Consider the following 23,481-nt stretch of genomic DNA (forward strand, 5'->3'; position numbering starts at 1 on the left):
CATTGTATGCTTCCACAACCTGCACACACGACAGTCTTACCGCCAGCACCCGCACTTGCCCATCAATTCTTGTCCCGCACTGCACTCAGTTGCGTTGAGTCCCGCAGGAGAGTAGGTTTCAACCATAAAGGTATTTATAGTATGCATACTCATTACTTACCAGGCGCCTTCTCTCCTCTTCCATGGTGTTTAGCAGCTGGGAAAACTCTTTGAAGGACTGAGCTGCAGGAGAAAAACAGAGTTATTAATCCATTTGCATTCGCTGGTTAAAGTTCAGACTTCTATAATAATAAAAACTTTCATGATTCAAAAACTTTCTATTGATTCATGTGAGTCAATAGAAATGGAGTTAAGTAAATGCTGTTAGCATTGGTTTATTGTCACAGCTACTTAGCCTATATAAATGAATTAGCATTTAATAAGAATGCAGAATGAACAATGACGATTTTACTATGAATTTAAATCATTATGGAACAGTTAAAAAAAAGACCTTCCTCCACTTCTGGTCACCTAAAAGGTATGAAAGAGAAGTGTTCATTAATTTATCCACAACTAACCGAGCACTTATAGGCTTTTAGACGCTGCTGATAGGTTTCAGGTACTAAAGCTTAAAGCGAAATTAAAATTAAAATTTTACATTTCATGTCATCTGACATCAGCGATGAATGCCACGTGACTAATCAATCTGGAGCTGCGGGACAATGACATAATGACAATTTCACGCTTTAAGTGTCTCCAAGAAAAAAAGAAGAAAAAAAAAGATCAGACTGGTAAAATATTTACTATAATATACTGAAATATTAACAATTTGAATGTTGCTTTCAAAAAGATTTATTCAATCAGAATATAACGCTATCAATGAATGGCTGTCAATCGAGAATTTGATGTCCGGCATCTACCAGCAGCGTCTAACAAGCAAAACCTTGACCCAAGGGGAGCCGCTACATTGAAGGTAGTTCAATCCCAGGTAGAAGTGACCTGTGACCTGGAAATTAATTTAATTCCCACAATCCCCACTAAGTGCTTGAGCAAAGCAAGCACTTAACCGACCACATTAAGTGAGAGATTATACCAGAGATACTGGGCCTACAATTAGTGTATTATGATTTTTTTTTTTTTTTCTTAAATAGATAACTAAGCCGCTGTGTAACCTTGATCTTAATTTGCACATACATAACATGTACCATACACTCAAGTGAAATGAAAAAGTTCAACCAATGGATGTTTGCATTTTTGGTTAGCATGAAAAAAAGATATGAGTGTATGAAGGTATAAACAACCAACCGGTTGTTATCGCAGAATAAACCCCGACAGGGTGATCAGGACCTTGACGCGAAGCCATGTAATAACAGTCGTCACGCAGTCGTGAGGGACAGATTTTTAACGGCGGGTCCTTGTGGTAATTACAGTATGTCGGGCAAGAAATCCAAACATTCGCCTATGTAAGTAGTAGCAACTTTACATGGCTGCTCGCTCTAACCTAGATAAATGTGTGCTGCTATCCAAGTTTTTATGTGGAGTGTGGAAGCTGAAGTAGCATATAACACGTTTACTGCATGACATGGAGGCGCCGGCGCGATCACTTGCATTTAAAGGGTTAGTTCACCCAAAAATGAAAATTAAGTCATGAATTACTCACCCCCATGCTGTACCAACCCCGTAAGACCTTCGTTCGTCTTCGGAACACAAATGAAGATCTGAGAGGTTTATCACTGCTACATGGGCTCCCTAAGGGAACGAAACTTGACGGCCCAGAGAGTCAATAAAGAAAATGTTTAAATATTCCATGTCGCAACAGTGGCTCAACTATAAGTTTATCAAGCGACGAGAATACTTTTTGTGCGAAAAAACAAACAAAAATAATAGGGATGCACGATGATATCGGGACAACATCGGTATCGGCCGATAAAAGCTTAAAATGACCATCATCGGCATCGGCCGATATGAATATTTCTGCCGATGAGCCTTGCCGATAGGGTGGCGTGTTTCCTATGCGCACGTGACGCGAACGAAGCATGAGCGCCAGCAACTTAAACTTCCAACTAGGGGTGTGCGTCTCACGGTTTTTGATCGTGGACGATTAAAATGTCTCCACGATCTGCTTTTGAAGAAAAATCATAGTATCGTGCATTCTATCAGTTCAATTCTGGCGCCTTCATCTCAACATACTGTACAACGCGACGTACATTCACATCACATCACATGTAAACGCAGAGGTAGAGTTACACTCACGGTCACGGGACACCGCAATTCACAAAAGTTCATTATTTGCATGTGCGTCAAAGTCTTGCTAGGTAAACATATCATTCACGTGCTGATGCGCTGTTCTAACATCCACTTTTCTGAGCGCGTTACACACGACGCTCACAGGAACTAAAAGCCTGTCACAGAGTCTGCATACTGGACTAATCTTTCGAGTCTTATTGCGCTGATACTGTCAAATACACACACGGTTTACATAAACAAAGTTGGTTATGTCTAAAGTGAAAGCAAACAGAGAAAATCTGCTTGTCAAATGCGTGTATATTAGACGCGTCGCGTGCAGTTCTTAAAGAGACAGTAATAATATGCTGCCGCTTGTCCTTAAAGAGATACTGCACCCAGAAATAAAAATTCTGTCATTATTTACTCACTGTAATGTTGTTCCAAACCTGTATTCATTTCTTTCTTGTGCTTAAATCTACTATGGAAGTCACTGAAGTACAGCAACTGTTTGGTTAGCCACATTCTTCCAAATAACTTTTATAATTTCAACAGAAGAAAGAAACTTGAGAGAGTAAATGATGACAATTTAAATTTTGGGGAGAACTATCTCGTTAATGTTAATAAAACAACAAAACACAAAGAGGAAATCACTCACTGCTCTTGACTGAGAACTTTAATAGAAGCTTTAATAAGCTTTTTTTGCACTTAAAAAACACACACAAATATATCGGTATCGGCATCGGGCAAAATTAGTCTGAAAATATCGGCATATCGAATATCGGCCAAAATCCTATATCGTGCATCCCTAAAAAAATAACGACTTTATTCGACTATTCCTTTTTCTTCCTTGTAGGCCTGAAACGAGACTTCAAGAGATTTCCACGACGCGCACGCGCGAGAACTTAACTGAAGTAGTTGAAGGAGATGGCAATTCTCGCGCAAGCGTCGTGGAAATCTCTTGAAGTCTCGTTTCAGGCCTACAAGGAAGAAAAGGAATAGTCGAATAAAGTCGTTATTTTTGTTTGTTTTTTCGCACAAAAAGTATTCTCGTCACCTGATAAACTTATAGTTGAGCCACTGTTGCGACATGGAATATTTAAACATTTTCTTTAATGACTTTCTGGGCCGTCAAGTTTCGTTCCCTTAGGGAGCCCATGTAGCAGTGATAAACCTCTCAGATTTAATCATAAATATCTTCATTTGTGTTCCGAAGACGAACGAAGGTCTTACGGGGTTGGTACAGCATGGGGGTGAGTAATTAATGACTTAATTTTCATTTTTGGGTGAACTAACCCTTTAACTTAAAATACTCCATCATTTTTGGTCTTATATCAAGCTAATACATCATTAAAAAGTTCAGACAGTCTCCTTGCTGTTTTTTCACGAAACATTCATAATCATTACTTTTGCCGGTGCGCTGCAGCAATCTTAATGCGCACGCTTGAGCGCTGATTAGGCTGTGTGTTATATATAGGCAATTAAAGGCTCATTAGGATTTATGTGGCTTATAAATGATCAAGAACTGCTCTGAGACACAAAGGTTGAGGATCCAAATGCAGTATTTATTTAAAGGGTTATCCACAATCGTAATCCAAATCCAGGCAAGGGTCATAACACAAACAAACAATCCAAACAATAACAGATAAGGGCTGAGGCAAAGAGAGAAATCCGAGGGGACAGGCAGAGAATCAAGAAGACCAGGAGACGAGTGAAACAGGATACAAACACGCTCAGAAATGCAGTGAGACACATACAAGACTTCGCAGGGAATGACTGAGTGTGTTTGTATCCTGGTTTTCTGGATTCTCTGCCTGTCCCCTCGGATTTCTCTCTTTGCCTCAGCCCTTATCTGTTTGAAATTATCAAATAATATATGAATAAAGAGGAAGTAAACACTGCTACCAACAGTGCACTCAGTAATCTGTTAAGTTTGTGTGTGCTGGGAATCATATTTTTTTAAATAAAGACAAAGGTGAAACTAATTTTACATACAACACACGGTGAAAATGGCATGAATATGACTAGTGGGCAACTGAATATGCAGAAATTGAAATCATGGGTTTAAAGTTTGTGTTTATTAGATATTCCTAAATTAGTTTATAAATGACAGTAAATGAGAAAGTATTATAGTGTTTGCCTATTACTAATTATAGTATTACTAGTAGTAAACAAATTAATAATTTTTCGTATACAACTTACTTTGTTTAAAAGTTCTATCTAATAACGTGTTAAACAGAGACTAATGAAGATGGAGAACCTGTGTGGTCAGGCGCTGGCGTTCTCAGAGCTGTCAAAATAAAAATCCTGCTTCCAACACATCAGCCAAAGAGAAAAACGACCACTAGTGAATAGCTTACATTTGTAAATGTTACAAGGTCAAGTGAGTATTTCCATTTTGAATAAAAGCTCATATTGACAGCAATGTTCTGACTTCAGTGAATGTGACACGCATGCGCATCAAACAGACGAAGCATAATAGAAAAGGACCCGTTTTTGCACATCATTGCACATAGCCAACATAGATACATTCAATACATTCATACAACAACAATTTTGTAAATAATATTTTTTTATATTATATTATAATTATACTATATCTTAAATGCTTAAATTATTCAAATAATCATTAGTTGTAGCCCTTTTATGGTGCTTTCTGTTCCGGTAGCGTCATAAACAGCCAAAACATTGACCCCTTGAGAATATATATGATAGAAATGTATTTTTTTGTGAACTGTTTTTGAGCTTGAATTCCAAGACCATTGCATGTAGTGCTTCACTAAGACATACGCATCCTTCAAAATAATACCCGCCACCTCATCCAGAGTTGGCACTACCCTCGGCCTCTTGCTGTGGCACAACGGCAGCTTGTGAATTCTCAGAACAGCGTTTGCGTGCCACTGATGGCTCCATCGTTTCATTTAAACAAGATGTGGATGAGAGACAGCTGCTGTCTCCCCTGGATGGATTTTACCTCCGTTTGTGCTTGGACACTTGGTCAACTTCAGCCTGCCAACTCTATAAACACAATTATCAAACCATCGGCCCAGATAGCCTGTCCACTCTATTTGTTTCCATTCACGCTTCCTGGCTTTTAGCAGCCACAGCTGAACGAAAGACTACCATCTCCCAAAAGACTAAAAAAAACACACATTACTGCCAGCCATGCACACAACACACTCAATATTAGGGCTGGGCAATATAATTTTTCTAGCTACTGTATATCTAGTTTTTTTTTTAAAATTCAATATATAGGTCAATAGTATATATATATATATATATATATATATATATATATATATATTAGGGCTGTCAGTTAAACGCGTTATTAACGGCGTTCATTTTTTTTATCGTGCGATTAACGGTCTTTTTGGCCTAGCAAACTTTGTATTTTTTTTCACCTGCTTTTGCAACAGGATGCGCCATGCGCAGCGCTATTAAATCAATTCATTTCAATGGCTTGCGCCACGCGAGGACGTTTTGAAAGCGCAAGTGGATCTAGCTAGACCGGAAACAAAACAACAGGCAACAAGCACACTTGTTTGGCCTTGCGAGCCGGCCAAATAGTTGGTTAACGTTATAGTCCAGTCATTTTATACCATAATGGGGGTCAACCTTGAACAAATTGCAACAGAAGCAAACTCAACTGATTTTGTAGCCTAAATATGTCCTGAGTAAGGAAAAAAAAGCCCCGAAGAATCCCAGTAGGGGAAAGTTTAGAAAAAGACTTAAATATATCCCATTCATACGCCTATTCATTCTTTTTCTCACGTCAAAAAGGGTAAAAATTTTAACCTTTAGATATCATCATGAAAATCACTGAGTTGATTACTTGCATCAAGACAAACAAAAAATGTATTACAAGTTTTTTTGCAATTGTTTGTTAACATAGACAAATGGTGCATAATCTAATTACATATGTGCTAATTTGCATAAATACCCAAACAGATCTAAACATTGGGTATATAGCAGGTGAAAATGTCTTGTAGAATTTTGTTGACATATAACAGTAAAAGACTTAATGTTAAGGTCTGAATGGAACCCATTTAGGCTACCCATGAACATTAATGCAGGAAGAAGTACTTTAGAAACCAGCCTTTATTAATTATTATGGCAGAGATGGGGTTTGGATCTCATTGAGTGCATTGTGTACGTAATTTGAAAAGCTCTTTGCGATTATTGGATGGGAGGCGAGCAAATAATGTTTGATGTATAGGGAAAAACTGCAAACCTGGTAACTCTTGCTTGAACAACGGGTGATTCATCATGTTAAATAAAGCTCGCTTTAACGTCACTATTTAATTGCCCGTTAATGTTAATTAATGGCCTGGTTTCACAGACAAGGCTTAGATTAAGCCAGGATTAGGCCTTAGTCTAATTAGGAGATTTAAGTAGCTTTTATAACCATGCCTTAGAAAAACAAACATTACTGGGGTGCATCTTGAGACAAAACAAGTTGCCTTCAGATAAAACAGTTCAAACATGGCATTTAGCCTGGGGCTAGGCTTAAGCCTTGTCTGTGAAACTGGGGGAATGTGTTATTGTCGCGTTAAACTCAACTCAACTAGCCCTAAACTTAACACAGTATGAGTTGCAGCCTGAACACGTTTTTCTGCCCCCTTTTGATTGACAGGATATAATCATGCAATTTTTGGCCGATAGATCAGTGCATATTTATATACATATGAACTGATGATTAGATGATATATGGATGATTTAATGATTAATAAATAAGTGTAAAAAGTTATATAAACATACAATTTGTCAAATAAATTTGTTGTATAATTAGCTGTAAATAAAACCAAATGTGCATGTTAGACATTTTAGCAAAACGAAAGTGACTGTGCATTTATTTATCAGAAGTAGAGAGAGTAAGAAACTGAATGTGAAAAGATAGGAAGAAGAGAACAGAAAATGAGTGGGAGAGAGTGAGAAAGATTTGATGTGGAAGGTAAGGGGAGAGGCTGTGGATAAATGTCTCTATTGAACTATATGAGGTACTTAAGGCAGAATATAGCAGCTAAAAGGGGTTAGAGCATATGTATCATTCACAGGTTAATGGGGAGAATGACAAAAGTGATGAGTCATTCTGTGAAATGGGCTTTTGGCTCAGGACAAAAGAGATCTGACATACATTCATTTGAGAAGGACTGATGAGAGAGGCAGACATGGAATCGCCCTCTCATTTAGAAACCCCAAATGCATTATCCATAAATTAAGACCAGTCGCACACCACACTGCTTAAAAAAAAAGAAAGTTTTAAAAGTCCTTGATATTGTTCTTTATTGCAATATTTCCTATGAAACAGGAAGTTTAGGCAGGACCTATCGAAACGATATATATATATATATATATATATATATATATATATATATATATATATATATATATATATATATATATAATTTTTAGTTTTGTTTTTTAGTTTTTTTTTTAAGCTAGGCTACTTGCTAGTCAGGGGAAAATGGGGGCAGGGCATTAATCCAGAGAGCATTTGATTGGACAAAAATCTGTGTAGTACAAGATGAGTCATCAAAATGTTTGATGTCAATCTAATCTGACTGTGTCTATATACACTCTAAAAAATGGTGGGTTGTTTTAACCCAATTTTGGGTCAAATATGGACAAACCCAGCCATTGGGTTACATTTTTAACCCAATGTTTGAGTTTGTCCATATTTGACCCAAAATTGGGTTAAAACAACCCAGCATTTTTTTAGAGAGTATATATATATTTATATATACATACATACATACATACATACACACACAGCATACTTTATGACATGGTTAGTTCAGGTTATACAATATCATTGTGATGTGCGGCTCCCCAAAAGCTTAATATTGATATTTGTGAATTTGTAAAAAAAAAAAAAAAAAAAAAAAAAAAAAAAACACATATCTTGAAAAATATGTTTCAAAACATTGTTGAAAAAAAATAATGATTCAAAAAATAAAAATTTCTACTTGATGGTTGCACTATTAAAGGTTTAGATCTCCTTCTGGGTTGGTCTACAAATTGACATCACTACTTAACAGCTTAACAGCTCTGTTATGCGAGACAATGGGAAAGAGAGAGAATCAAAGATAAAAAAGAGGAAAGTAAAAAAGAAAGAAAGAAAGTATGGCCGGCAAAAGTCATCAGCTCATCGCGGTTGAAGTGAAAAAGTCTTGTACTTTTAGGACAATTAATATTTCTATAGCTACATCAATCTTTCAGTGAGATTGATTTCAGGATAACTGGTGTGGATTGTGAATGTCACAGCAGGAAGTCATGGAATGAAATCGATAGGAGGTCAGGTGACCCTGTCTGTACTCCCAGACAGACTGCTGATGCAACGCAGACTGGTTGGAGCTTCAAAGTAGATTGCAGCTCAGCTACATCAAGATTCTGGTCCCACAGCACACGAGGGGTCCGGTCAAGTCACTCCATAAGCTCACTTTCATCGATGACCAGATTGATTCCACAAGACAATTACATTTTTCTTCAGTAAGAGTAATCTTACCCTTTTAGGGATGGGACACTATGGGATCACAACAGAAATACAAGACACTTTGAAAACTTTCCATGAAGAGTGATAGATGAGAACTTTCTAGTGGTCAACTGATATGGGGTCTTCAATGATCGATGCCATAGCGGATGGCTGCTAAAAGTCTGCTATATTACTGGGTATGATCTTTAAAAAAAAGAATACTGTGAAAGTGGAATTCTTGCTTCAAAACTTGGTTGAATGAAATGCTTCATGTTACACCATGTCAACACCGGACGTGACGGCTGTCGCGTTGCTCTGCAACAGTTTGAGGCTGTCTACACAGCGGCAAAGCGATCATTGCAAATCCAGTCAGAAGGAGTGCGAGTGCTTGAAGTATGTTATAAATAAAACGGGGCATCAGTTTTATGTCGGGAATTTGTCATGTCGCATAGTGCCGCATCTAGTGTAGACAGCATCACGGATTATAATGGGTTATAATTATGGCTGTCAACGTTAACGCATGCGTTTAATTTTTGTCCAGTTTAACGCGTTAAAATATTTAACGCAATGAACGCAGCATCCGTTAATTTTGTCATCCTTTGGCTAGCGTTACATTATATAATCCCACTCTAATATTCCTGCAAATGATTTTAAACCATTCAAGCACGACAAGACAAAAGAGACCGCGATGTCTGTGAATGTCCCGACGCACACACGACACAGAAAAACGTGTGCCAGTATCGTGCGCACAGACAGCGCGCCAGAATACAGTTCTCTTTCGCGCTTGAACAAACAATAACACACACAATTATGCCAAAATGTCAGTTTTTTTGAGTATCCTTATAACATACTGTAAGAGCAGTCTTAACCCTTTGATGCACAACATGGGTCTAAATAGACCCGACTGAGTTTTCATTTTCTATATCTTTGCAAGAAATTAATTTCATCATTCAGTATTCCAGGTATTCCTCAATTAACTTGTTTTAGATCATTACAAATCCTAATTAAAATTTTTCCTTTCTTACATTTCGAATAAAAATCGTTTTTGTTTCACTACCCTTCTAATGCGCAACATGGGTCTAAAAAGACCCGTATTCATGTTTCTTTGCTGAATATTTGAAATAAATATATTTGATCATTTATTAATCCAGGTATTCATTAAATATCTTGTTTTTGATTTCCACAAATCATTATTTTTATTTTCCCTTTCTTACTTTATAAACAAACACGGTTTTTGTATTTCTACATCAGTTTTACACACATGGGTCAAAAATGACCCATATAGGAACCTTTGATATTTATAAATAGTATAAATATATTTACTGCAGAAAACTATTCACCTGCCACACATTTCACAATTCAACACGGCTGCTTTTGTATATTTCATGCATGTAAGTTTTATTTAATACATTTTTTGTCACAGAAAATATTTGATATTTTGTGAAAGACATCTAGATATAGCCTAAAATTTGAACGTTTAGGCTAAGGTTACCTTGACCTTGAAATCCATTACTAGTGCAAAAGAGAAACATGTCCAATACTATTAGCTAGCTTGCAGTCGACATATTTTATTTTATCTAATGTTAGATAGGTCAACAAAATAAAAGTTGCAATAGAAAGTTATATATATATATATATATATTGGCGCTGTTGGGCAGAAACCTACCCCGGGCAGTACATCCATATTAATTTTTATTTGTGGTCATAAATCAATGCTATCGGTCACATAAGCCGTCCCGTGTGGTGGCGTTCTGGTGCACTATGGCTGCTGTCGCATCATCCGGGTGGATGCTGCACATTGGTGGTGGGGAGATCCCCCCCTACAGTTGCACTACACTACAGTTCAATTTCAGTGTTATCGGTTATATGTGTGTTATACGTGACAAAGTGGCCAATAAACATATTTCAAGTGTTACAGTAAATGTGTTGATCTAAACAACTGTGACAATGGTTATTTTAACAAAAAGTTATTTATTCTTTTGTTTTATCACGCTTGCATAGATGGGTCATTTTAGACCCATGTGTATAAACTTGATGTATTTGCTCAAAACCTAGGAAATATTAAAATATGAATTTGTGATAATTGAAAACAAGATATTTTGAATATTCATAAATCATAGATCATGAAATATATAATGCTCAAATAAAGTGATTTCAAAAGGTGAAACAAAAAAATGCCGAGCCATACATGAAATAACATAGGAAATGAATACGGGTCTTTTTAGACCCATGTTGTGCATTAGAAGGGGTATCCATAGCTTGCGCATCAAAGGGTTAAATGAGTTAAATAAAGTCTTAAATGAACGTAAAGTGTTGTGAGAGAATGAGGCGCGTGTGAGATCCACGTCTCAGTCAGCAGCTGCTGGTTTCAAAGGGACAGCAGCCAATAAAGCTTTCTGTCAGTAAAGTTAATCATAGAACAAGGGGAATAGAGAAAATCACTCACTACTCTTGACTAAATAACTTTTGTAGCTTTAATAAGGATTAGTCTATATTTAATTTATAATTTATGCAGTGCAGACTGTTTGATAACTTTATTCAATTTCTGTATATGTCCTACCTGTTAGACAGGAAGGGTACAGTTTAATATGACATTTATCATGGATTTATGTGAGGATTATTTGAAGTTCACTTAAATTAAAAGTTGTTATTTTTTTGTAGTCTAATAAATGTAAAAAACTTGATAGATTTCAAAACACTGTAATATTGAATGGCTATAATTAATGTTTACAATTGGAGGGGGGATCATTTTTATCCAGACATCAATAGCTGTATTAGTATCAGATCTTTATACAGATGACATTAAACAAGTATTTACAATATTCTGTCTTTATGTTGTCTCTACATTAATTTGGAGATTAACTGTAAAATTATTACATTATAAAATATATAAACTAAATATAAACCTATAAAAACATAAGTGTTTAATTGCGATTAATCGCAGAAAAAATGTGTGATTAATTGAGTTATTTTTTTAACCGATTGACAGAATTAATTATAATCAGTCGGAGGAGTAAGAGGCTATCCAGCACCACCGCCAGGCATCACAGAGGAGGTCGCCCAGCTGGTGGAGGATAAATGGTAGTGCGTTTTGGGAACCGGCCCGAGATGTTTTTTCTTTTCCTCTCTCCCCACTCTAATCTCGGTTTCTCCTAAGCCTTTCATCTCCTTTTCTCTCGCCTCGTTTGTCCTTACCCCCAGGTACTGTGGCCGCCGTGACTGGCCGCCCGGAAGGGTGGGGGTTAGAGCGCAGTCTTGAGGGTAATGTGGCAAGCAGTGCGAGGCCGAGAGCCATGGGAACGGAACGAGGCCGGTGGCGCGAGTGTTAATGAGTGTTACTTTCGTTTTGTGTTTGTTTATTTATCATTAAAGTATGTTGAACGTTCAACTGTTCCCGCCTCCTCCTTTTCTGAACAAGTAACCTTGTTACATTGATCCTTATTAATTTAGTTTCAAATTCAGTTTCTGAATGTTATTTAGATATAAAAACATTTATGCTATTCATGATTAAATAACATCGTATTTAATGGAAACCGGTAGTTACGTGAGGCAAAAAAGGATAAACTGAAATTTAAGGCATTTCAACACAACTTCTGCTCACGTATTTGAAGGCCACATTAAGGGTAAACGTCACATTATGTGACTATGCTTTACTTTATGGAGAGCTTATGACCTACTAGCTACTGTACGTTCTGCCTTCAAAAAAATGGTGCAACCGAATAAAGTAGAGAGTTAGTTATAATATAGATGGTTGTTACTAAGCCTCTAGTGTGGACTTTACATTCCAATTTAAGAAAGAACTTGGAATGGCTGGTGCAACTCTACCTGAAGAGGGTCTGAACAATTCACACAGTGTAAATATACTTTCCTTTGGGGCGAATGAAGCCTGGTTTTGTGTCAGTGTTAAGCAAACATCCACAGCTTCACACCTGGAAGTTGCATAAAAACATTCGATCGGATCTTGCAATATTGCAAAGTGCCTGGCCTGCTATTTCTGTGTATTGCATTCATCAGAGTGTCACTGAATGGACTGTGAACAAAATGCTAGATTCGTGTCAAAGAGATTGCATTAACATGCAGTCACAGGATTTGTCCACATTCACTTGTCCATGGAATGTAAACCAAAATCATTCTGCCACATTACAAGTGTAAATCAATAGCTGTAGCCCTATTATTTCCTACCTATCAATGTTTCTGTCCATTAAAGCTGTTCATTAGCTAAACAGCCATAAAGATGTCTTTGTGTTGGTACCTTACAAAACATTCCCAATATGGTCAGCTTGCCCAACATCCTTTTTAACCAGTCAAATAGGGGGAAAATGGCAAAAATTCACCACATTCCTATCTGACGACCAGACGGGGCCAAAATGAACGCCACTATAGGCTTGATTTGCCCCACCTCAACACATTTAATTAGCTTTTCTCCCATCAGATTCCCTGGGAAAAGAAGGGGAAAAGGTAGTAGGCTAAATGACAGGTTGCTTTGTGAGATCGAGAGTACGGAAAGACTGGAAGCCAACTGTTAGATGCAGATGGTCTGAGTGTCAAGCCAGCACACAATGCACAGAGCAGTGCAGGAAGATAATAAACAAAGTAATGACACATAAGGAGAGAAAGCTGGAACGAGAAAAGCATAGGAAGAGATGAATGGATGCTAAAAGAGACAGAACAGAATGAGTGATCAACCCATCAGGGTGTACGAACTCTCAGCACATCTGCTCAGTGCCCACCGTGGGGTGAGCGGTCTGCATTCTCCTTAATCTCTGACACAAATCACAATTAGTTACTCTGATCTTTTAAAGGGCTGAGCTGAGAGCTTTTCGTCTAGAATGTAAGCAAATCAATACAATACATTATGCATGCTGGGCAGGCAATCTTACCAAGACCTGCCTTGAGCTAAATCTGGATTGGGACAGGATTTCAAGCATGCCCAACGCTTGCTTTCATACAAGAATACATTTACTAATCAAAACGATGAATTCTAAGTTCTTCAGTGACTGCTCACACGTTTAAGACTTTAAAAAGTTTGTGTTCAATAGCCGAAAGTAAAAGAGGCCGGAGTGAAGGAAAAAAAAGCATTGAAATCCCTTTATGCTCCAATGAACCCATATGAAATTTCCAGGGATAGGTCTTGATTAAGATGACAATCCCATCCATCTGGGACAGTGTGCAGGACATTTGGGAATTGGGAAGGAAACTATTCCTCAGAGCATATGGGGAACTTTCCATTAAAATGATCTCAGAATGGTTAAGCAGATTGTCTTTAATGGGTCTGGAAGAACATTTTATCGCTCAGATGTTGAGTTCATAGCTTAGGCGAGTTAATGGACTTTTCGGTTATGATTTACGTTCAATTTAATATAACACATATGTATTTATACATTTCCTTGCATGGTTGCCACATTTTAGTTATAATTACTAAAGAACTTCTATTATAAAAAATATGCTAGATTGCCGTTTGTTTAGCTGTTATGCTAGAGATAAACTGATTTAATTTGCAATATAAATGCAATATGTGATAACTTGTTAAATGCGATATTCCAGATGCGATATAATAATGCCTTAAGTGTGTAAAATCTATTTAAATAGTATTTAAACATATTTAAAAACGCATCTGGTCTGATCATATAACTAATATACTGTATGCGTTTCACATTTTTTTCTGGGAAAAGAAAGTATTCTGAAATTCTGAAAGGAACAGCAGTGTTTTAGCATTACATAAAAAGTAATGTCTCAAATTTGACAATGTAATATGAACATCAATGTAAACGAAGAAAAATAAACCTAATACCAATATTAAATACCAACAGCTCTTTGCTCAACTTGGTAATATATAGTTGTATCAACCTAGAACTTGACATCAAGAACATCCAGGTAAACAATAACACCTGAAACTAGGGGTTGATGATTAGTTTGTTTTTTCTCCGCATCAGCAGTTAAAAATAATAACAAATAGGCAAATTACAAACAATAGGACAAATACAATAAAACAAACATACAAATGAAAAAAAAAGAGCTCTAAGTTTGTATAGTCTAAATATATATATATATATATATATATATATATATATATATATATAGGCTGGCGAGTAATAAAATGGTGATTCTATTGCCAATGTGTGCGTTGAGGGTTGTCTGGGGAACCCAAGCAGGAGACTTGCTCTGCATTTTATCCAATAGCTGAGATATCCCTTGTCATTCCTACATGCATCTACAAGATTGAAACTGTATCAGCAGTAGCAGACCTCAAAACAGCAGTTGACCTCACACTTACCAATGTTCACCTCATCATCCGTTTCTGCATCACCAATGCACTCAAACTGGAACTCCTGTAAAGACTGGGAGAACTTCTGCACGGCTGCTGAGAGGTCTGAAACAGAGGAAGAGAGATTTATTTACCATGAATGTTCCGCAAGTGTAACGAAGTAAGGAATAATTGTCGACGGGCCGTTGAATTGTTAGAAAATAATGCACACCCGCGGTGGTAATGCGGCCACGACGCGAAGTGGAGTTATTAATGCAATTATTAAAGAGAGAGAAAGATATGTGAATTACCTAAACTTAGTCTGTGCATCTCTCAACAGTGTTCATATCTCACTACAGTGGCTCAACCTTAAGTTTATCAAGCGACGAGAATACTTTTTGTGCGCAAAAAAACTAACAAAAATAACGACTTTATTCAACCATTCATCTTCTTCTTTGTGGGCCTCAGAGTGAGTTCACATAGAGTAAAAGCGCAGCGCTACGTCAGAACATAGGCTCACTATTGGCCAGCATCACACTCATGACCTGCATCAGCCAATAGTGAGCCTATGTTCTGACGTAGCGCTGCGCTTTACTCTACGTGAACTGACTCGAGGCCCACAAAGAAGAAGATGAATGGTTGAATAAAGTCGTTATTTTTGTTTGTTTTTTGCACACAAAAAGTATTCTCGTTGCTTGATAAACTTAAGTTTGAGCCACTGTAATCACTTGGACTATTTTAACGATGTTTTTACTAACTTTTTTGGCCGGCAGGTTTCAATTACAATAGAAGCCTATGGAGGAGTGAGACAGCTCTCAGATTTAATAAAAAATAATCAAAATAATCAAAAACCTAACCCTAACCATTAATTTGTGTTCCGAAGATGAATGAAAGTCTTACGGGGTTGGAACAACATGAGGTTGAGTAATTACTGACAGAATTTTCATTTTTGGGTGAACTAACCCTTTAAGGGGCCATTCACACAAAATATGTTTTTCCATCCAATGCTACCATTGTTTTATGATGTAAACACGCTAGAAAGACGTCTTTAGCTGTTGACTTGCGTCTTGCATCTTTTGTAGCGCTCAAGTTAAAAGAAGTGCGACTTTTAAAAAACACGTTTCTAGACATTGCCCTTTTTTCATTCCACTGACCTGCATCTCACGTTTTTAACAGCAAAACCCATTCTGTGTAAAACCAGCCCTGACAGAACTATCATGGTGCATAAAAAAAATTCATGACATTCAAAGACTTTAAAAACACACAAAAGCTAACTTTGAGCTTAAATCAAACTAAAATCGATCCACTTTAGTCAAAGGTGTATCCTCTATCCAACATGAAGCTATGAGCCTGTAAAAAAAAAAAAAAAAAAAAAATCTTCACTCCCTGCTGAGAGTAAATGAGCTCTCATTTGGCGTGCTAAACGCACATCTCAGTCATGAAGAGTGGGCGGAAAGGACTTGATCAGGAAACGCTAAGCAACTCAATCAAAAAAGGTAATGAGACTGCAGAGAAAAGCCATTTCATCATGGCTTAAAGAGGTGATAGACCCGACTGCTCCACCAAATACCAACAAAAGCTATCTGACGAAGAAAACTCTGAAAAGGGTTTCTCATTACTTTCTCCTTAAATCTTATTTTTGGAAGAACGTAGGGTTGGAAAATGGCTCTTTCAAGCTTAAGAGCATAAGATTTGCCAAAAGAGCAATACGTAGGGATTCACAACGGGGCGGGGAGGAATACTAACTTTGCACTTTTGACTGTTGGTTTGATAAATTATTCATTGACATCTATCAAGAGAGGCCACAAGGATGCATTGCAAGGCTCATTACATAGACCAGCGCTAATACGCAGACTGTAACGGGATGCGATGAAGCTGAGAAGAGGCTGGATCCAAATGCAGTGTGGCTTTATTAAACAGGTGACGAACTCAGACAGGAACAGGATACAAGGACTCAGAAACAGGAATAACTAACGTTAACTTCAAACATTTAACAACTCACCAGGACAGGGCAAAAACACAGGGCTTAAATAATCCGGGACAAACGAGCTAGACAGGATAACAAGGGGGCGTGGTTAACAAGAAACACCTGGGATAACTAATGGACAAGACAAGGAACCACTAAACATGACAAGACACAAACCCACATCGTGACATAACCCCCCCCCCCCCCCCTTAAGGAGCGGCTTCCAGACGCTCAAAAGACGATCCAGGTGGGAGGTAAAGCGAAGGCGATCCTGGGGGAGGGATGGAGGGCCAGGCCCGTGCAGGGGAACGGGACCAGGACATAGCCACGACGGGCCTGGGCCGCAGAGCGAGGGTGACCAGGGCGGAGCAGGACGCGATGGCGGGCAGGGCGAAGCAGGACGTGATGGCGGCCATGGAGGTGAAGCCCCTGCAGACGACCATGGCGGCGCAGCCTTCATGGTCTCCTCACCGGACCCTTGCCCCCCCCCAAAAAAATACTTGGGGAAATCCACGGGTTCAGGAAAGCCCTCCCGGAGCTTGAAGGGCGCAGGCAGGGCGAGGCGCAGAGGCGGGGCCGGCAGGGCGAGGCGCAGAGGCGGGGCCGGCAGGGCGAGGCATCTGGGAACGCCCTCCGGAGCCTGGCGAGCCAAACGAGTCCTCCTCTTCCTTCTGCGACGGCGCTTCACTGGGCTTGAATCTTTCACTTGGCTGGATTCACTCACTTGGTTAGATTCGGCACTTGACTCACTTGTCTCGGCACTGGACTCACTTGACTCGGCTCTTGACTCACTTGACTTGGCACTTGACTCACTCGATTCACTTGACACGGCACTTGATTCACTTGACTTGGCACTTGACTCACTTGATTCATTCGGCTCGGCACTTGACTCGGGACTTGATTCGGGGCTAGATTCACTTGACTCGGGACTTGACTCACTTGACTTGGCACTTGACTCACTTGATTCATTCGGCTCGGCACTTGACTCGGGACTTGACTCGGGACTTGACTCAGGACTTGACTCCCTTGACTCGGCACTTGACTCCCTTGACTCGGCGGCACTTGACTCGTTCGCGCCGGCTGGCACGCGTTCAAACTCCGGTTCGGCCGGCGAAACCTCCGCCGCGGTCTCTGGATTAGCAAATTCAACAGAACCAGTGCGGAATACGGGCTCGAGGGGTCCGACACGAAGAGTGGGTTTGGCGGAGCAGACGTGCAGCGCGGGTTCGGCTGAGCAGACGTGAGGCGCGGGCTTGAGGAGCGCGGTCTCAGCTGGGCAGACGTGAATTGCAGGCTCTCGCCGCTTCTTCTCCTCCACGCCCACAGTAAATGATGAACCGCTCCAGAAGAGGGCCAGGTTGACATACCCCTCCAGGGTCCAGCTGGTACAGTCATCCGGCATTAACTGGGCAACGTCCTCGTCCAACCCGCTCCAAAACAAGTCCATGAGCTCGAGGTCGTCTAAAGCCCCCAGACGACAGCACGACATAAAGTCCCTCACGTACCTCTCGATGGACTGGCCTTCCTGAAATATCGAGGCAAGGAAACTTCTGAGGGCCTGGTTGCTGACAATGACTGGATCCATATTGTGGTGAGTTGTTCTGTAACGGGATGCGATGAAGCTGAGAAGAGGCTGGATCCAAATGCAGTGTGGCTTTATTAAATAGGTGCCGAACTCAGACAGGAACAGGATACAAGGACTCAGAAACAGGAATAACTAACGTTAACTTCAAACATTCAACAACTTACCAGGACAGGGCAAAAACACAGGGCTTAAATAATCCGGGACAAACGAGCTAGACAGGATAACAAGGGGGCGTGGTTAACAAGAAACACCTGGGATAACTAATGGACAAGACAGGGAATCACTAAACATGACAAGACACAAACCCACATCGTGACACAGACTGACACTGATCTGCTGCAACGGAGGCTTGTAATTCCAGAAAGATCAGAAAGTTCATTCCATATAATTCGCAGTCCTGTGGGTACTTTGCTTTTAGGTTCAATGCAAGTGTAATTTGGGGCATTATTGTTCACTTATAAAATATATCCATAGCATTTGACACTGAACACTTAAAAAGCTGAGAGGATAGAAAAGTGAACATAAGGTTGTATTTGTGGCCATTTTTCCTTGTGATTTGCTTAGTTTTTATCTGAATAATTTTCTTTTTTGTGTGTGCATCATACAGTTTCAGCAAAGTGTAATTTGTTCATTTTCTGCCCAATTTTTGACCTTACATGAAGGTCAAGAGTAGACAGAAATAACATTTCTGTAATGTCTGGCTCTTTGAGTCTCACGTATCAAACATACATAATGCAGTTTAGATCATACAGAGGTCACTATAGGGAGGACACAGAGAACACTGCGATCCCACATTTAGTAAACACTGGAACATTCCACTTCCAGAGTTCAATTCCAAAGGTTACAGATTATATATGAATAAATTAGCCATGATTCCTAACTAAAGAAAACAGTGCAGCAAAGGACAACAGGATGTGATGTGATTTTTCCCACACTCCATACAAACAACATCAGAGTACAATGTTACAGGCTAAGATCTTATAACATGAACCGTGTAACTATAGGGAAAAATGCAACAGAAGTGTAGAACATGACTCCTTTAAAGTTTCACTTACAATAGTTAGTCAATGTTTGTCATAAAGGTTAGAAATCTACAGTGAAATATACACTGAAATATAGATTTTTATGACCGTTTTCTTTCCTTTATCTGGCCTAAAGAATTAACAAGGCTGTACTATATCTGCTACCTTTCTAACCCCACATTTTGTAGTATAATCCGTGGTTTGTTATTCTCTTGCACCTTTATTTAACTGACTAAACTATGAAGAAACGATTTCCAATGTTTTTACTGGCCAACATAAGTGTATTTTGTATATAAACAAATTTTGATTTTGATGCAGCACACTCCAAATAAGTTGGGACAGAGGCAAAATAAAAGCGAAAAAAATATATAGAGAGAATATAGAATATCCAAGTTAAACATTTTGAAACAGTCTACAATGAACAGGTGAACTGGTAACATGGTATTGTGATTGGGTATAAATGAGCATCCTTTAAAGGCTCAGTCTTTGCAAGCAAAGATGGGTCATCACGGCTCACCACTTTGTGCCAAATTTCATGAAAGAATTGTCTAACAATTCAAAATTTTCTCTATGCAAGATTGCAAAGAATGTAGATCTTTCCCCATCTACCATACATAATATTGTGAAAAGATTCAGGGAATTAAGATAAATCTCAGCCTGTGTAGGTGAAGGCAGGATACCTCTGTTGAATGTGCATGACCTTTGAGCCCTCAGATGGCACTGAATAAGAAACTGTCAAGCTACTCTGTTTAAAAAAAAAAAAACGTTGTCACTTAACAGTCTGCCTCTGCATCATGCAACTTAAATCTCTGTTTTTGCAAGGAGAAAGCTATAAATCAATTCTTTGTAGAGATGCAGCTGAGTTCTCTGGGCCTGAGTTCATCTCCGACGGTCCAAAAGACAGTGGAAATGTGTGCTGTGGTCAGTCCATGAGGAGTCCATGTTTCAGATAGTTTTGGGGGAAAAACAGAATCAATTTCCCAGTCCCAAAGCCGAAAGGGACCATCCAGATTTTCATCAGCAACAGGTGCAAAAGCAAACATCTGTAATGGTATGGGGTGCACCAGTGCAAACGGCATGGGTGACTTGAAAATGTGTGAGGGTACCATTGATGTGGAAGTGTATATTGGGATTGTACAGAGACATACAGTATATACTTCCATCAAGATGACATCTTTCCTGGGAAGCAAGACAATGTCAGGCCTCATTCTGCATCTTCTTCAACAGAGTGGTTTCTTAGACACTCTACACTGTAGAGTGGATGTGCTTGACTGGTCTGCCTGCAGTCCAGATCTGTCTTTTATTGAAAATGTATAGCCCATCATGAAAAGGTGAATCAGACGATTACCATGAACCCTTGAGCAGCATCAGGAGAGATTGGGAAAAAATTCTTCTTGCAAACTGCAACAATTAGTATCCTCAATTCACAAATGATTAAAAAGTTGAAATAAAAGGAAAGGTAATGTGACACAGTGGTGAACATGCCTCTGTCCCAACATTTTTGGAGTGTATTGCAGCCATCAAAATAAACATTTGTTTATCTTCACAAAAATATAATAAAGGTGAAAGAGAATTAACAAAATCACAGATTTTTGTTTTTATGATGTTTAACACAAATTCTCAACTTTTCTGGAAATGGGGTTGCATATATGCAAATTAAAGGAGAACTCCGGCGCAAAATGAACCTTTGGTCTAGGGATGTCACGGTACCAAAATTCCAGTAGTCGGTACCGATACCATTAAAATGTCACGGTTCTCGGTACCAATTTCGGTACCACCGCAAAATCAGTTTGAACTATTTTATTTAACTATTTAAAAAAAATATATATATTAAATTCAATTCAATCACTTTATTATTTATGATGGTAAATTTATGAAAGCATTGAAGGCTACATGCTGTTTAAACGAAAATATTGATGATAATGAGAAATATTGCTTATAAAAAAATCAAGTGAAAAATAAGCAACCTTCTACCACAGATTATTATTATTAGTAGTAGTATTTTTAATTATTTTGACGGGTTGCCGTGAAGACTTTGAGTTTCTGTGTGTGTATGATATGACGATAGTTTTTCTCAAATGAAACGGTAAAATGCTCATGAAGTGATTCTCGGAGATGAATGGAATCATGAATCATGTCATCATATCGTGAGGCAGCAGAGACTGAAAACAGCGCGAGCGTCACTCGTGCTTCAGTGTGTGTGTGTGTGTGTGTGTGAGGTAACGTTAAATGAAACCGCGCGTCTGAACCGTTCATTCACACAGAGACAAGCAGAACATGCAGGGTTCATATTATTTATTTGCGGTTTAATATACACAGACACCACATCAGCAGCACCGTCGGTCGCCATGTCTCAGCGCTTTCATGAAGAGGATGCAACTTCACGCCCTTCGTGCATGCATGCGCGTCCAGAACCGGGTTTGACCGGGTATTCGGTACCACCGGGACTTGGTACCGTGACGTTTAAATTTTTTTAGTACCGACTTGGTACCGAAGTACCGAATATTTTGACAACACTACTTTGGTCTAATAACACATTGGTACCTAGTCAACCGTTCTCTGAGATTTGTTTTCATGATAATCGAATGTAAAGAGTTTTATCTCTAAAAACTGTTTAGCGTATAACGCTAGTATATAGGGCATAGAGTAATGAAAAATAAAGATCGCTAGTTAATACCACGAACAAGGCTCAAAATAGCCCCACACTAACACGGTAGCATAATGAGGGTCCCTACATGCAAACCGAAGCATTGAGAACTTTAGAAGTGTACAGACAGTTTAATAAGAAGATATTTTATAAAGACAGTCCACTTCGCGTATACAGGCAGAAGCCATCTTTGGAAAACAGTCTCGACAAGTCGAACCACGAATGCTGTTCATACAGTTCAGAAGTTCGCTGAACTTCATACAGTTCAGCTCACTTGGCACAGCATTCGTGGTTCGACTTGTCGAGACTGTTTTCCAAAGATGGCTCCTGCCTGTATATGCGAAGTGGACTGTCTTTATAAAATATCTTCTTATTAAACTGTCGATTCGATTATCATGAAAACAAATCTCAGAGAACGGTTGACTAGGTACCAATGTGTTATTAGACCAAAGGTTCATTTTGCGCCGGAGTTCTCCTTTAAGTTTAATACGATTGGCTAGCTTATTATTGGAAATGCATGGAAATGAGTAAAAATGCACCAAACTGATTACTGCTGAATATACTGAACATAAAACTGCATAACAACACACTAACACCACCCCAAACACAGTAGCAACATCCCAAATAGAGCCCAGAAAACCCAGAATGGGGTTGTGCCCCATTTAAGGGCTGTTCACATCAAGGCAGATAAATATAACTATACTGTTTTAATAATCTATTATCAGATTCAAAAAAGTCCACACCACAGCTATAACGATAACGACACAGTGGAATGATATCGTTGGGATCACTTTCAGGACGAGTTTTTGATAGGCAATCAGAAACCACAAGAATTTTAAAGCAGCAGACAACATAACAATGCAAGCTTATAATAAACAGGGTTATCATCCTTTGATGTGGACGATAATATAGTTATTGTTATAATTACCTTTAGGGTAGTTAAGGTAAAGACCATTCTTGGTCTTTAGAAGTGATTAATAACGAATATTAAATGCTAAATCAATCCTTGAATTGAAATGAATTTGAGTTGAGGTTGCAAATAGAATGTATCATTGCAATTCAAATTTGAATGTAAAGAAATAAAATTCAAATTCAAAGAAATGACTAAAACTAACTTAGATTTCTATTTGCAAATGTCTTGCTTCCTGAAAGAAAAGGCGTGAGTCTAGTCGTGGCTTCTCACTGAGATAAACACAGGAATTTACTCCAGGATCAGGTTTCATCTGTGGCCTTATGCGTCACCCACTGCACTGAGAGCGCATAACAAGGTTATCCACTGATGTGTTGAGTGAGCATGTATATCATCTCATGGCATGCACCAGCTCCGAGACTCCAGGGTGCTG

The 23,481-nt window shown here is 38.8% G+C and overlaps 1 protein-coding gene across 6 annotated transcripts in view; it reads right to left on the bottom strand.

The window, feature by feature from the left end:
• Positions 1-23,481, bottom strand: part of LOC130073768 (rho GTPase-activating protein 42) — a 156,984-nt gene that overhangs the window by 102,613 nt on the left and 30,890 nt on the right. For all 6 annotated transcript variants that reach the window (XM_056239368.1, XM_056239367.1, XM_056239371.1 and 3 more), the window contains exons 2-3: positions 14,949-15,044; positions 161-222 (exon numbers count right to left, since the gene is read on the bottom strand). In XM_056239368.1, the coding sequence (XP_056095343.1) occupies positions 161-222; positions 14,949-15,044 (158 nt within the window). The remainder of the gene's footprint in view (positions 1-160; positions 223-14,948; positions 15,045-23,481) is intronic.

Source organism: Rhinichthys klamathensis, unplaced genomic scaffold (assembly GCF_029890125.1).
Source record: "Rhinichthys klamathensis goyatoka isolate OS25496 unplaced genomic scaffold, OSU_Roscu_1.1 h1tg000561l_1, whole genome shotgun sequence".
Classification (NCBI taxonomy): domain Eukaryota; kingdom Metazoa; phylum Chordata; class Actinopteri; order Cypriniformes; family Leuciscidae; genus Rhinichthys; species Rhinichthys klamathensis.